This window comes from Strix aluco, chromosome 4, assembly GCF_031877795.1.
Source record: "Strix aluco isolate bStrAlu1 chromosome 4, bStrAlu1.hap1, whole genome shotgun sequence".
NCBI lineage: Eukaryota > Metazoa > Chordata > Aves > Strigiformes > Strigidae > Strix > Strix aluco.
In genome coordinates, this window is record NC_133934.1 from 123,293,662 (window position 1) to 123,306,448 (window position 12,787).

The 12,787-nt window shown below is 43.6% G+C and overlaps 1 protein-coding gene across 1 annotated transcript in view; it reads left to right on the plus strand.

Moving 5' to 3' along the window:
* The first annotated feature begins 12,634 nt into the window (after nt 1-12,634).
* Nucleotides 12,635-12,787, plus strand: part of SYT16 (synaptotagmin 16) — a 72,515-nt gene continuing 72,362 nt past the window's right edge. The window contains exon 1 of the mRNA XM_074821615.1: nt 12,635-12,719. Within this exon, the coding sequence (XP_074677716.1) occupies nt 12,704-12,719 (16 nt within the window). The 5' untranslated portion in view covers nt 12,635-12,703. The remainder of the gene's footprint in view (nt 12,720-12,787) is intronic.

A 12,787-nucleotide genomic window follows, 5' to 3' on the forward strand; every position in this document is an offset into this window, starting at 1 on the left:
TCTTTGTCTTACAATAGTAGTGTCAATGAGAATGAAAATAAATATCTAGGTAGGATGAAGAGTCTCTCCAGGACACTTTGCCCTAGGGAAGAAACTAAAAGTTGTGGGTTCAGCATTTGACGGTGTTTGTGTCAAATTCACCCTTCTTTTTATTTCTTCCCTCCAGATTGGCAGGGCCCCCACATCTTCTGTGGCACCTGAAAAATCTGATTTGCATGTAAATTGCTCCCGTTTAGGTTAAAACATTGCTGTCATTCTTATTTTAAACTTCTCTCCTTTTTCCTGCAGAAAAGGAGGGGTAGAAAAAGTTACTTAAGTGATACACCTTCTTCATACAAGATTAAACAGAATTGTGCTGGAAGTGGAAAGACGTGCTTTTTTGAGACCTGTCAGCCAGCCAACAAAACGGAGCGTTAAGTTAGAGATGCCAGAGAGATGTACTATATTACTAAAAGTGAGAATAAGAAAGGAAGGGAAGAGCGTGAATCTGAGCACTGAAAGGTTGACTGGCCTACAAGCTATATCTGAGCGGTTACTCAAGTGCATGAAGCATGGTTGGAGCCATATTAACCCAGCTTGGTGACTGTCATGAGGTGGCTGTTTCCTAACAAACCTCCTGATTTATTTCCAGCACCAGCCGTTCCTGTTGCTAGATCGAGGCACCTGAGAGGCCCTGCAGACCTTGCTGGGGGAGCTGTCAGGGTCTGAGGGACCTCGACAGCCTGGTGGGGTTCTCTGGAGACGATGGTACAGGGCATCCTTCAAAGGATAAAGCCTTGCTTGAGGTAAAGGGCTGGGTGTGTTAACTTGAACACAGATTCATCAGGTGCTTGGTGGCCTGGGTGCTGCCAGTTTCTCTCTGTCAGACTGGCTCTGTTTGCTGCCCAGCTGCTGACCTCTCCTTTTTTTTCCATCCCAGTCCTGCTCTGCCCTTCACCACTAATTGAGTGTTTCAGGCAAAGCTGCCCAAAACATTTTTATTCAAAACTTACTTTCCTGGCAGCCGAGCTTGGCAGCATCAAAGAAAAAGGTAAATAAAAAGATACTGTCATTTTTCTGGGAGAAATTATAATTTTCAAATTTGGAAGCTGAATTGTTGTCACCCAGTTGGGGGGGAACTTTCCAATTGCTTTTTCCTTTTCTACTTTACCTTCTCTCCCTTCTTCCTTCCATCTCTGTTCCCCCTCCCCATCTCTTTTTTTCCCTACTTGACTATGTAAAAACTGCCGGAAAGGTCAAGGGAACCTAGGCTGATATGAAGACTTCCTCTTCAAGTTGAGTGTTTTTCATTCAAAAAATAACTGCATTTTTTCAGTCTCCCTTCCCCCCAAAAGTAATGGTTATTCTTGAACTGATTTCTGCCTCAGACGGGCTAAGGCTTCTCTGTTTTCCTTGCCCATCAGGGCAAGTAACAGCTAGTTGGGACAGAGCTGGGCTGGTGCTCTGCACACTGGTTCCCAGACCTCTCCAGCAGGCAGCAAAGCCCATCCATGAAACTATCGGTATCTCTTGAGTATCCCAATGATTACATTCAAGTGGCTGAGGCTGAAAGAAGGATGCTGTTTTGCCATTGCTGGGATGGTGTTACCTGGCCAAGAGAACTACCACTTGTAAGTGTTTATCCTTGTGGTGGAGGAAACTCCAGGCTGGAGGAGATCATGACCTGGTAGACAATTCATTACCAGAGCAATGACCTTTCCCTGTGCTGCTTGGCATGAATTGAGAGCACCTTAGTAAAATGAGGATGAATAAAGATAAGGCTCCAGATTAATGCCTTGCCCTAATTTAGAGGAGAGCTGGGATTATTCAGTATCTGTGATACTTTTGTACAATTGAATTGCAGGACCAGGGGACTGGTATTGACTGGTGTCAGTTGGGCTGGTATGGTGCACTGTTAGTTGCCGGGTGATTAGCAGTGTGAACTAGCTTTCAGATACCATTTCTGCTGGGACTGCTGCCCCGAGCTTAAAAACAAATGGTCAGAAAGGTTTACTTGACAGCTAAAGCTACTGGAGCAGGTTATTTGTTTGATCTACTGAGTGAAAGTTGCAAACCAAGCGGTTAATTTTTCATCTTTTATTAACAGCTTGCAATCTCATGGGTTCATATTATTTTTAAATTTAAAAATAATTTTAAAAGTTAAACAAAAAAAGCAGTCTGTGGTGCGCTGTCAGAAGAATGGTTGTGCTGTGTCAAAGCGAAAGCCCCTGATGCTGGCTGATAGCAAGTACCTGGGGAGAATGTTTAAGAACAGGGTTTGGTTATGTGTTCCCAGCTTCTGTCAATCAGCAGTTTGTGGACTTTCTAACTAAAGGTTTCAGTACGGCTTTTACGTTTGAGAGCCCATGATGAACCCATACTCCATTTATCTGTTTGCTTTTTCAACCCATTTATGCTTCCAGCCCCTGCAATATCCTGCAGCAGTGAGTTCCATAGTCTTGTGTTACATTAAACATTATTTCTGTGCATTGTGTTTTGTACCTGATACCTACTCATCTTGCTGTGTTCCCTCTAGTTGTATTCTAGAAAGGAATAGTTACAATTCATTCCTTATTTGCCACCTCCATACCACTTACCATTTTCTTACCCCTCCTTCCCTGCCCTGATCCTATAATTATCTCTTTCTCTATCTGAAAAACTCAATTTTTTTACTTGAGTAGAAGCTCTCTCAGACCCCTCATTATCCAAGTTGCCTGTCTCGGTGTGGTTCTATTTTCAAGACTTCTGCACTGCAGTGAAGAAAGTGAGTGCAGTTTGGATTCATAGTGGCAATACTGTTTTTGTGGTCTTATTCACTAGTTTTCATATTTCTTTATTTACCTTGTTACTGAATGCTAATCTATTTTCAAAGAATTACTTGGTCAGCTGCCGAGATCCTTCTTCTGAGTGAAAATAGCTGAATTACTTCCCTCAGCTTCTCTGCAGGAACACTGGTGCAAACTTTGGCTTTCCTACTCTAGGCCTATTATCATGAGTGTTCCTTGTACACCTTCATCATCTCTGACCCCACCAGCTCTCAGGAAGGCGTCCTATTTCTGCAACACTTGAAAAAGACCTGTAATTAAATTTTTATGCTGTTAGGAAGTTACCTACCACAGTTGTTTTTTGGTCTGCCCTCCTATGATTCCACATTTAACTTGCCAGAAGTTCATGATCTGTTTTTCTTTTCCTCTTCTGAACATGACAGTCGCATTCTGAAGGACATTATTTTTCCCCTTTTTGTCTTTACTGCCAGTAATTGCCTTAATCTGCTGTTCAACCCTAAACAACAAATTGATTTTTTTTTAGTCCTTTTAAAGTATTTTGAATTAATGATGTAAGTATCCTATAGTACCTGTACATGGTCTCCTGGAAGTATTTCTGCCTTTCCGGCTGTTTCTTTTTACTTCTATACTGATTTTTTTATGTAGCTCTCCTTTTTCAAATCCAAGTTTATTGCTTAGAATTCTGTGCTTTTTTTCTTTTATAGGGTGTTGAAGAATAGCTCTTCCTGTGTGTCGCTGGGGACTAGCTGCTTTTCTATTACAGGTTTTTAACTAGTTATTTATGATGTCTAAAAATACAGTGTTCTCATCACCCTGTCAAGATAGTTTCCCAGTCTGTGTGGAGTAACTGTAGTTTCAAATCATTCCTGTTTTCTGTCTACATACCCAGTCTCCTGTAGCCCTGTGGACAGTGTCACAATCTGGTCAGTTTTAAACTAATCTTAATCCATGCTTTTTTAACATGTTGCACCATTTCCCCACTGGCCTTGCTTGCTCTGATGTTCTCCTGCTTCTTGTATTTGGAGAGTTACAGCTTCCCATTGGATTTTGTCCTTCCTTGAGCCTTATCTTGCTGTGTCCCCCTTATGCGAGTCCCCCCTCTCCTGCAGCAGCATGGGCTTGCCCACTGGGAGGTGGGACCGTGGTGGGTGCAGCCTGTGTCTCTGCACTTCTTGGCACAGAGCTTTCTGTCTCTGAAGATGAGGAATTGCCTGATCTTGTAAGCAAGCTGTTCTTTATTGTAGGAAATGCCACTGCACTGTTGTGTAAACCTAGAGTTTACCTAGAGTACTCTGTGCAGTTTTGGCCCCTTCATTTCCAAAAGGATATAGGAGAACTGGAAGAGGTCCCGCATAGGTCAGTAGGTCGGCAGTGTGGACATTTCTGGTACTGGGCATGACTGATTGACAAAGACTTATAAATGCAAAAAAGAGATTAACTTTGGGGGATCATCAGATATACAGACTTATGTGAGTAGTAATGGAGAGGTAGGCAGGGAGTGCTTGTTCACTGCCTCACAAGACCTGAAGGGTATCAAAGGGAGCTGGCTTCAGGAGGCGTAGAAGGAGCTTGGTGGGTAGTAAATCTGCAGAGATCTCTTCTGAAGAGTGCGTTGGGTGCAAAAGGTTTGTTTGGGTTCAGTGTGAGGCTGGTTGAGTACCTGGAAGAAAACAAGCCATGACAGGCTCAAAAAATCCTTAGAAGTGAACCTGGTTGGAGGTGGGAAGGCTACTCAGGAGAAGGCACATATGGGTGTCCCACTCTTGCTCTTTCCTCGGCATCCACTTAGGGCTGTGGTTGGAGCGCAGGCTGCCCAGGGGAGAGGGGTCCTTGCAGGGAAGAAAGGCTGCTGGTACGTTCTCATCTTGTGCTGAAGCTTTTGCCATAGGTTTTGATTTACATTTCTGATCTCCACTAGACCTTCACCTAATTGAGTAGATTGACCCTGGCTCTTACACAGCAGGCAATTAATCAAAGACTGACTAATCAGTTCTCTCAATGGCTGGCACCTTGCAGAAAGGCTGGGAATCATTTATGTGCTACCTCTACAAACCGGCTTTATGCTTTGAGATTTATAGCCAGTTAATTCTATTGAATTCTGTGGATTTACTGTAAATTTTAATTATTATAAACTCTGAAACGTAATAAAAGTTACTTTACTTAGCTACCTTAAGTGGAAATTTAAAAGTGAAGTTCTGTAGATGCTTTAACTAATTACACTCAGTAGTTTTACCACACTGTTAAAATTTACCTGAAATCTGTCATCTGTCCCTGAAATTAAACACCTTGAAAAGTGGCTGGCTGAACGATAGAGTCTGAACTTATTCTTGAGGGTTTAAAAGTAGTTTTATTTCAAGGTCTTAATTTTAATCTAAATCACTTCCTAAGTTAACGTTTCACACTGCTGAAATCTAGAACTTGACTTTTGAGCTAAGGTTCTCATTTACCAAGCTGCAGTAGTTAATAATCACTCAGTGACGTTAACTGCCATCTATTAGGAGTTTTAAATTGAAGATGCACTGTGAAATAAGATAAAATTAAGAAAAGCAGAATAAATGTGTACAAACACTTAGTCTTGTCACACAGCCAAACTTGTTTATGTTAGTGTGGTCTGTGCCAGGGCTGAAGCAAAGGGCAGCGAAGGGGTATGGTTGGAGGCTGTGGCATTGTCTCAAGGGGCGCAAGCCACTGCTGACATCCTCATCAAGAATGACATGAGGTGTAACTTTTTTTTTTTTTCCCCAGCCAGGCCTATGTACCAGCTCCAGGGTGGTCCTCTTAGCCCCCTTCTGACTTAATTTTTCTGCAAGAAGGAGGTAAGTAGATTGTACTTTACTTGTTTCGTTGATGCTGAGTTTTGCTATGATGCTTCAGAAAATCACATCTATTCCTTTTCTGGTAACAAATGTTCAAATCTCTGATTTACCAGCATTAATACATTTAATTAAATAAACTAAATTGCCATGGGCAATTATGTAGGCTGTCTCTTAATGTACCACAACTTTCTTTAGGTTCATCTGGGAACCCTGAACCCTGGAGGTCCTCCACTGACCTTTCCCATTGCTTCCCAAAGCTGCTTGACAAGGGGAGGCCAGATACACTCATCTTTGCCATGTGGTTTATGGCCCTTGGTGCCTATATGGTAGAAGCTGCCTGCTTTGCTTGGCTTTCTCTTACTGACTTTTGTGTCCTTTTAGTGAGTTCTATGACCTAAAGCATGTTGCTGTCACTGAAAGCACAATCTTTTTTTGATCTCCAATCAAATCCTGGGCTGGACTGCCCTTGAAGCTGTGCCTTTCCTGATGGCAGATCCCCCCTGTAGATTTTGCCTGCACTGTTAATCTCGTGGCTCTTCTCATGGTTTGATTTTCTTTTTATTTCTGGTAGATAACTATATGGGATTCAAGTGGAGTTGCACAGACTCTGGAAGCATAGTTGATCTGTTTAAAGTGTGGATTCCCTGCATGTTCTGGGGTATGGGCATTTCCCAGTGCATTTGAGTTTCTCTTCAGTTACTGCAAGTTTTTGAGGACCATTGTTTTGATATTTATTGTTAAAGTATTAATTCCTCCTCCCGCCCCCCATCTACATTCAGACAAATCTTTGTTTCAGAGCATGGCTGGAGCTGGGCCGGGTTGGCGGTGCAGCCCTGGTGTCCTCCTTTCTCCTGCTTGTGTCAGTGTGTTCCAGGCAGACCTCTGGCTGTCATTCATGTGCGCTGAGCATGGACAGATGACAGTGCTTGTGCGTGTCCAGTACTGTGAAGGTTTTGTGATAACACTCCTGGTGTTTTGGGCTCCTTATTGGTCGCCTGTATTTGCTCATGCATCTCCAGATGGTTTTACTGTGTATCATGAGCAGCTGGTCCCCTTCCTTCAGTCTGATACTGCTGCTTATCAGTGTCGCTGGGATTAGATTGTAGTGTTTGTACATGGCAAGTGTTTGAATTAGCTAAAGTCATTCTGGAGGCATCTTCCTGTTATTTGGCAGTGTTCTCTATCAGTGCACATGTTGCTGTTTGCTGGGGTTTTTTTTCTTCCTGGGGTATTTGATTCTGTCTCCCTCATCTCTGTCAAGAGAGCTGTTGGGGTGGGTATTTTCCTCTCTGCCTCTCATATCACTTTCAATGCTGGAGTAGTTGCTATTGCCTATATACCAGGTCTGTTTGTCTTGTCTGTCCAGCTACACTACTTTAGCCTATGTGCTGACTTGGTATTTGCATTATTGTTTTGGTTCCTTCCCTGGACAGAGCCATTGCCTGTGGCTCTCTGCTTGCATTTTTGAAGATTTAGATCTGCTCTTCTCCATACTCTTCCCTGCAAGCTGGACTCTTGTAACCCACAAGCTCTTGATTTACTTTGATGTTTCCAAAGTAGTATGTGGACTCAGTTGCAAGGTGAAAAACACTGATTACCCGTTTCTTGATTTCTGATCAAAACCTGCCATTTTTCTGGGGAATTCCAACCTCCGTTCATCTCATCTGCAATTGTAATGGTTTTGGTTGTATTTCTGGCAACACTGTCTTTCAGTGCTGGAATATTATTAAAAAAAAAAAACCCCACCCACCTTTAATTAGAAAAAGAAAATCCTCACCATTGATTTTCAGGTCTCTAAATAGACTTGAACCACCCTTGTGTACATAGACTTTTTCTTTGGAAATCCACCTCTTACAGATCTTGAGTTGGCCTGTCTGCTTGCTTTGTTTCTAGGGGTTGATTTGCCTGCCAGCTTGTCTTTGCTGGGCATCCCACTGGAGTGCTGCTCCAGGCTTTCCTTCCTCCCACCTTCACTGTCACAGTAGAAGTGTGGGTTGCAACAGAGACCGGAGATCCTGGGGTTCCCTGAAACTTCTGCAGACTTCTGTGAACTGGACTGCTCAGATCCACTTCAGATACTATTGAATTAGTAGGAAACATTTTCACTGGAATAAGAGCCCTGGAGTCCAATTTGGGGTAGAAGTCAGGATTAGATCTGAAAACCCATCTGTGAAGTGTGCAGGTACACGAGCCTGACCATCAAGCAGCACATACTGGAATAGCCACAGGGAAACTTTTTAATCAAATTACTGCTGACTTAATAATCTAAACAAGCACAATTTCTCTCTTTGCATACTTTGGCAAACCAGATCAGATTTCTCTACTACAGGCTTAGAGGGCACGTGGATTTTGTTGATATTTTGAGCTATAGGTGAAGCTAACTTTTTGTTTGTAGGTAATAGCTTACAGTCTCATTTCAGTTAGTTTTAAGTGTGGTTTCAGGTAAACAAGGCTGTGCATTTGGTCTGTGCCACTTCATAGAAATTTTTGTGAGGAAATGACAGGGAATCCAGACATGTGTTTAATTGTAACACTGCTTCTGCTAAGACAGTTTCCTCCTTTTGAGTTTGGGACCTTGTCATCTATACCTGGTGAATATGACTTAGGCAGAAGTGTTCTGTGTAAATATTTCTGACTTCATGCTTATTTAGCACAGACATCTTCCTTCCAGTATAGTCAGCTACTGTATTTTGTTAGCCCAGAGGAGTGGAGTACCAGGCAGATGCTGGGCGAGTTCAAAGAGAGATGTTTCACTAGTACATTCATAACTTGGTAAGAGGAGTGAGAAGTGCACTGACCTGAAGTCTGTTTCATAAGGTTTTCTAGTTTTGGGGCTCTTGACTTGGAGGCCTGACTCTGTTGTACACAGTTCTGTCTTTTGTGTTGTATTTCTTTTGAATAAGGCTTGGGGCAGAGGGAGGAGAGTAATTTTACTTTGAGCCCCAAGAAGTGGGAGATGTATTTATTTTTGCAAGTCTAGAGAATGTTGAGGAAGGCTTAGTATAGTCAACAAAGTGAAAGTGTGAGTCACTGCTGCTGTGGGCAGTTTTATTGCTATCCTGCTTTTCCTGCACACTAACGGCTTTGTTTAGCCAAGTTTACCTCTAGCAAATGCTGTGTGCAGTGATAATTGTTTTGCAAAGGAACTACAATGACAGTGGTGCATGTTAAATACTGGTACAGTGTCGTGGCAGGTGTCCCATGGCTGCTGCTCTGTGAAGGAATGAAATTGGTCATACCAGTCTAAAGCCTCTTTTTCTTGGCATAAGTGGGCCATGCTGGGGTTGATCTCTCACCCAGGCCTGAGGTGCTCACACTGTCAGGGTCCCTGTGAGTCCTTTTCTCTTCAGCAAGGCATGCGGGGATGGAGGGCCTGGGGATGGGTGCGGGGCTGCGAGGGCAGCAGTGGCAGCCGGCAGCAGGAACGGGGCTCTCGGGAGCCCTCTGGAGTGCTGGGGTACCCCCTGGCTCCCTCCTCCTCCCAGGATTTACAGAGTCTCTTCTATTCCCTCACCACATGATAATGGGTCTGGGTCACTGCAGGTGTCGCCCTGTGGGATGGCTTTGCCCGTAGTGAGCTGAATTAATTAATTAAAGGGAGAGATGACATTTTCTGGCTGGGAGGTGACTGCCAGGCACGTGCTGGCCTAGTTTTTACTCTGGGTTCATTACAAGGTGACATGCCTTATTATCTACATCAGGGCAGAGGTGGTCTGAATGACACTTGTCTCAATTCAGTTCAGCGTGGCGAGACGCTGCCTGTCTGGGGAGGAAGAGCATGGAGTGTGAAGGCAATGAGGACTTTGTGTGGCTTTAAATTAAAAAAGCAAATTCAGACCAATGAAAAAGCTGGGATGAAATACCCTCTCCCCCGCTCTCTGAGAGATGTAAGCTTGGCGTACCTTGAAAAAGAAGAGTTAGAAATCAATTTATGAGGGGTTCTCTCAGAGGCCTTGGCAAAAGGCTTTTGGTGGAGCTTTGAAGGAGAGCGTGGCCGGCTGGGCGCCGGTTTGGCGGTGGATGCCTGAAAGGGATCTTGCTGCTCGGCCAGGCTGGAAGCACGTTGTGTTGCTGGGGGAACCGGCCGTGCCGTGGCTCCCAGGTGAAAGGATGTTTGATCTTTAAAATAATAGTGTAAAGGTTTATGTGAAATACATTGTCTGGGTTTTAAAAATAGCGGCTTGACATTTAGTGGGACATAATGGGACTATTTCTAGAGTTTAGCTTGTGGTTGACAAATAATAATAAAAATGTATTTGAATTTCTGCCAACTGTGCTCTAGCTCTTTTAGCACAACGGTGCTGAAAAAAAACAAGCAGGAGGAGGGCAGTGTCGAGCTGACAAGGATGGGAGTTTATTCTCCTAACATTATCGTGGCATTGTTTCTGGATTACTTTTTCCATTGGAACTTTATAAATGATGGATTTGAGAGTAAAACTTAGAGTAAGAACTCAATGTGGGTGAGCAAGGAAAGCAGCTGAGTGCATGGGAGTCAGAGTGGAAGACTTTTAAATGGTCCCCCATTTTCCTTCATAAATATGACACTCCTGATGAATCTGGAGAAATCTGAATAGAAGTGAATAGGCGTCATATTACCACAGAAAAGATGTTAGGGGCTACAGTGAAAGTTTGGAAGGGAAGAGTTCAAAAGTTAGGGAATAACAGACTAATCAATGGGAAGAAGTTTGGAATAAGCGGCTTCCCTGGTGCGACACTAACTCAGTGGCAGTGGCATGGATGGAGGATGGTTCTCCTGGGTGCTGGGTAAGCTGTGTTGAACCTGAGACCTTCCTCTCTCTTTGGCAATTCATTTCACTGCCTCCCATCTGAAGCTGCTACTCAGACATTTATTTTCAGTCATGCAGCATTGGGACTAAGAGTACGTGCAAGGAATGAGGCACCCACAGACCTACGTGCTGAAATGCCCCAGCCCCTTCCTGGTAGCCCATCTCTGCAAATTTTCAAGGGATTGGTGCTTGCTTCTAAATTAGCAGGGAAATTTCCCACTGACTTAGCAGACAAGGCAAGTCTCCTGGGCAATGGATGAAACTTGCTTGATCAGTTGGCTTCAGTGCCTTGTCTGACATAACTAGACTTTGTGTTTCCCTTGTTGCTTGGCTGCACCCTTGCATATTTTTAGCACAGTGCCACCACCTCCTGCGCTGGGACCTTGTATGGCTGATCAGCATGATCACTCAGCCATGCCTGATGTTGGCGTCACAGAGACAGAGGAGAGGCTGTGAGTCTGGAAAGAGCCCTTCCGAAAGGCTCGTGTCCCCAACAGTGGCCTTTCACCAGGGCTCTGCCCATCCTGTGCCTTTTGCCTGCAGCCGTCACAGAGCCCACAGAACCAGACACTCTCTTTGGTTGCCCGATCCATGGGGAATCTGGTGCGGCAAGACTCAGATTAAGTCAAGGGGCTTGATGTCTGCTGAATAAGGACTTTTTTGCCCTTTTTGAGCTCTTTCTAAGTAGCTTTTATTTTGAAGATGCCAGTCTGGACTACTCTTCTGGGGTCTGCCAGGCAGCAGCTTTATAAACAAGATCATCAGAATGCCTTTTTTTGGGGGAAAAGGAGTTACATTAGGAACACCTGCATAAAATTGCCTCAGGGAGCAGTTTACCTTAGAGAGGCAAGATACTGCTGATAGCTGATTAGACCCAACTTACAAATTGCTGCAGGCAATGGGGCCAGAAGCCCTTTTGGTTGTTAGCAACCAGGTCTGCAAGTTCATGCTGTGTGGGGAGTGCATTCCCTTCCTTCCCTCCATTTTCTGTCCACTTTCCCCATGCTCTCTCATGTTTTGAGCATTGTGAGTAGCTGGGTTCAGATGTGTGATTCTATTTTACAGCCTTTCCATGCTGAATTTTCAGGAGCACCAGATTTCCTATAAGCCGGAAACAAAATTTTGCACTAATTAATAAATTGCTGGGAAGAGCTCCAGTTTCACCGCAGAGACCTTTTGCAGGCAGAGACAGTGGGGATGGATTTGCCCTGAATGCTGGGGAAAAATAACTCTTCTACTGGGAATCAAATCTACATCCAAAATGCACATTCAAAGCAGCAGTTGTGTGGATAGTGAAAACAGGATGTGATCTCACAGTATCACAGAGCCTTCCTTAGAATATACAGTAAGGTTAAAAAAAACCAAAACCCAGGAGTTGAAATCCATTCTCTACCTTTTTTTGTTTTTTTTTTTTTTTTTTTCAGTAAGAGACAGTCTCCAAGATGAAATCTCCAACTATTCATGGGTGTGTAGCAGGTATTTGACCTGGTATGCATTAGGATGGGTGCTGTGCTTACACCTTTTGCTATAAGAACAGTTTTTACCTCTGTGTATACAGACCCCATGAGTAAGCACAGAGCTACTGGTGCAACTTTGCTCTTCCAGCCTGGGAGCCCACAACGATGGAGCAGAGCAGTTCAGGGAAGCCATGACTGGCTGAGGCCTGGCAAGTGCAAGGTGTAGGCAGCTCCCTGGAGAGGAAACCCTTTGTTTTAGACTGAATGCCCACTGTGATCTGTACTTTACTTTTTCACTGCAGATCTCTGGGAATCCAGGATGGAAAAGGTACATTTCTAAAGTGGATCCAAAATATTTATGACCAGAATGTGAATTTAAGCCAAGTAATAGATTATATCTTACAGGAGAGAAAAATCACTTAAAAGTTCATGATAAATGAATGGCAAACATTTTTTAGGCAAATTTGTCAGCAAGATAATATTTGAATAAAGACCTAGCACCCATAAGATGAGAGCAGTAAGAAAGCTACAGGTGAGGCAGTAGTTTTTAAACAAACCCTGTCAGAAGCTGCTTTATCTTGTTTCTCTGGCTAGCATTCCTTTGGTGGCTGTCACATGTTTACCAAGCAGAAGCCTTCCTTCTTCCTTGGGACATTAAATCAGCAAGTACATACAGAGGAAGGAGCAAAAGCACGAGCACTACTCCTGTTTTTGAAACTCAGGACTGTGCTTCTCTTCAGCTTTGCCCAGCTTGTGTGAACACTGCAGATCCCAAGGATTTAGCAACCTGTCCCAGGAAGAAAGTTTTAAAATGTGTTATTTGTGAGAAGAGTGTTCTTGGGAAATTTTATTGCTGGTTTGACTTATTTTGCCGCTTTATGAGAGTGCGATTAGGTAAGTCTCATGTCTTGAATGATTTGTGACTATTTCTTGGTGAGGATAGCTTTCCTGGTTTGTTACTT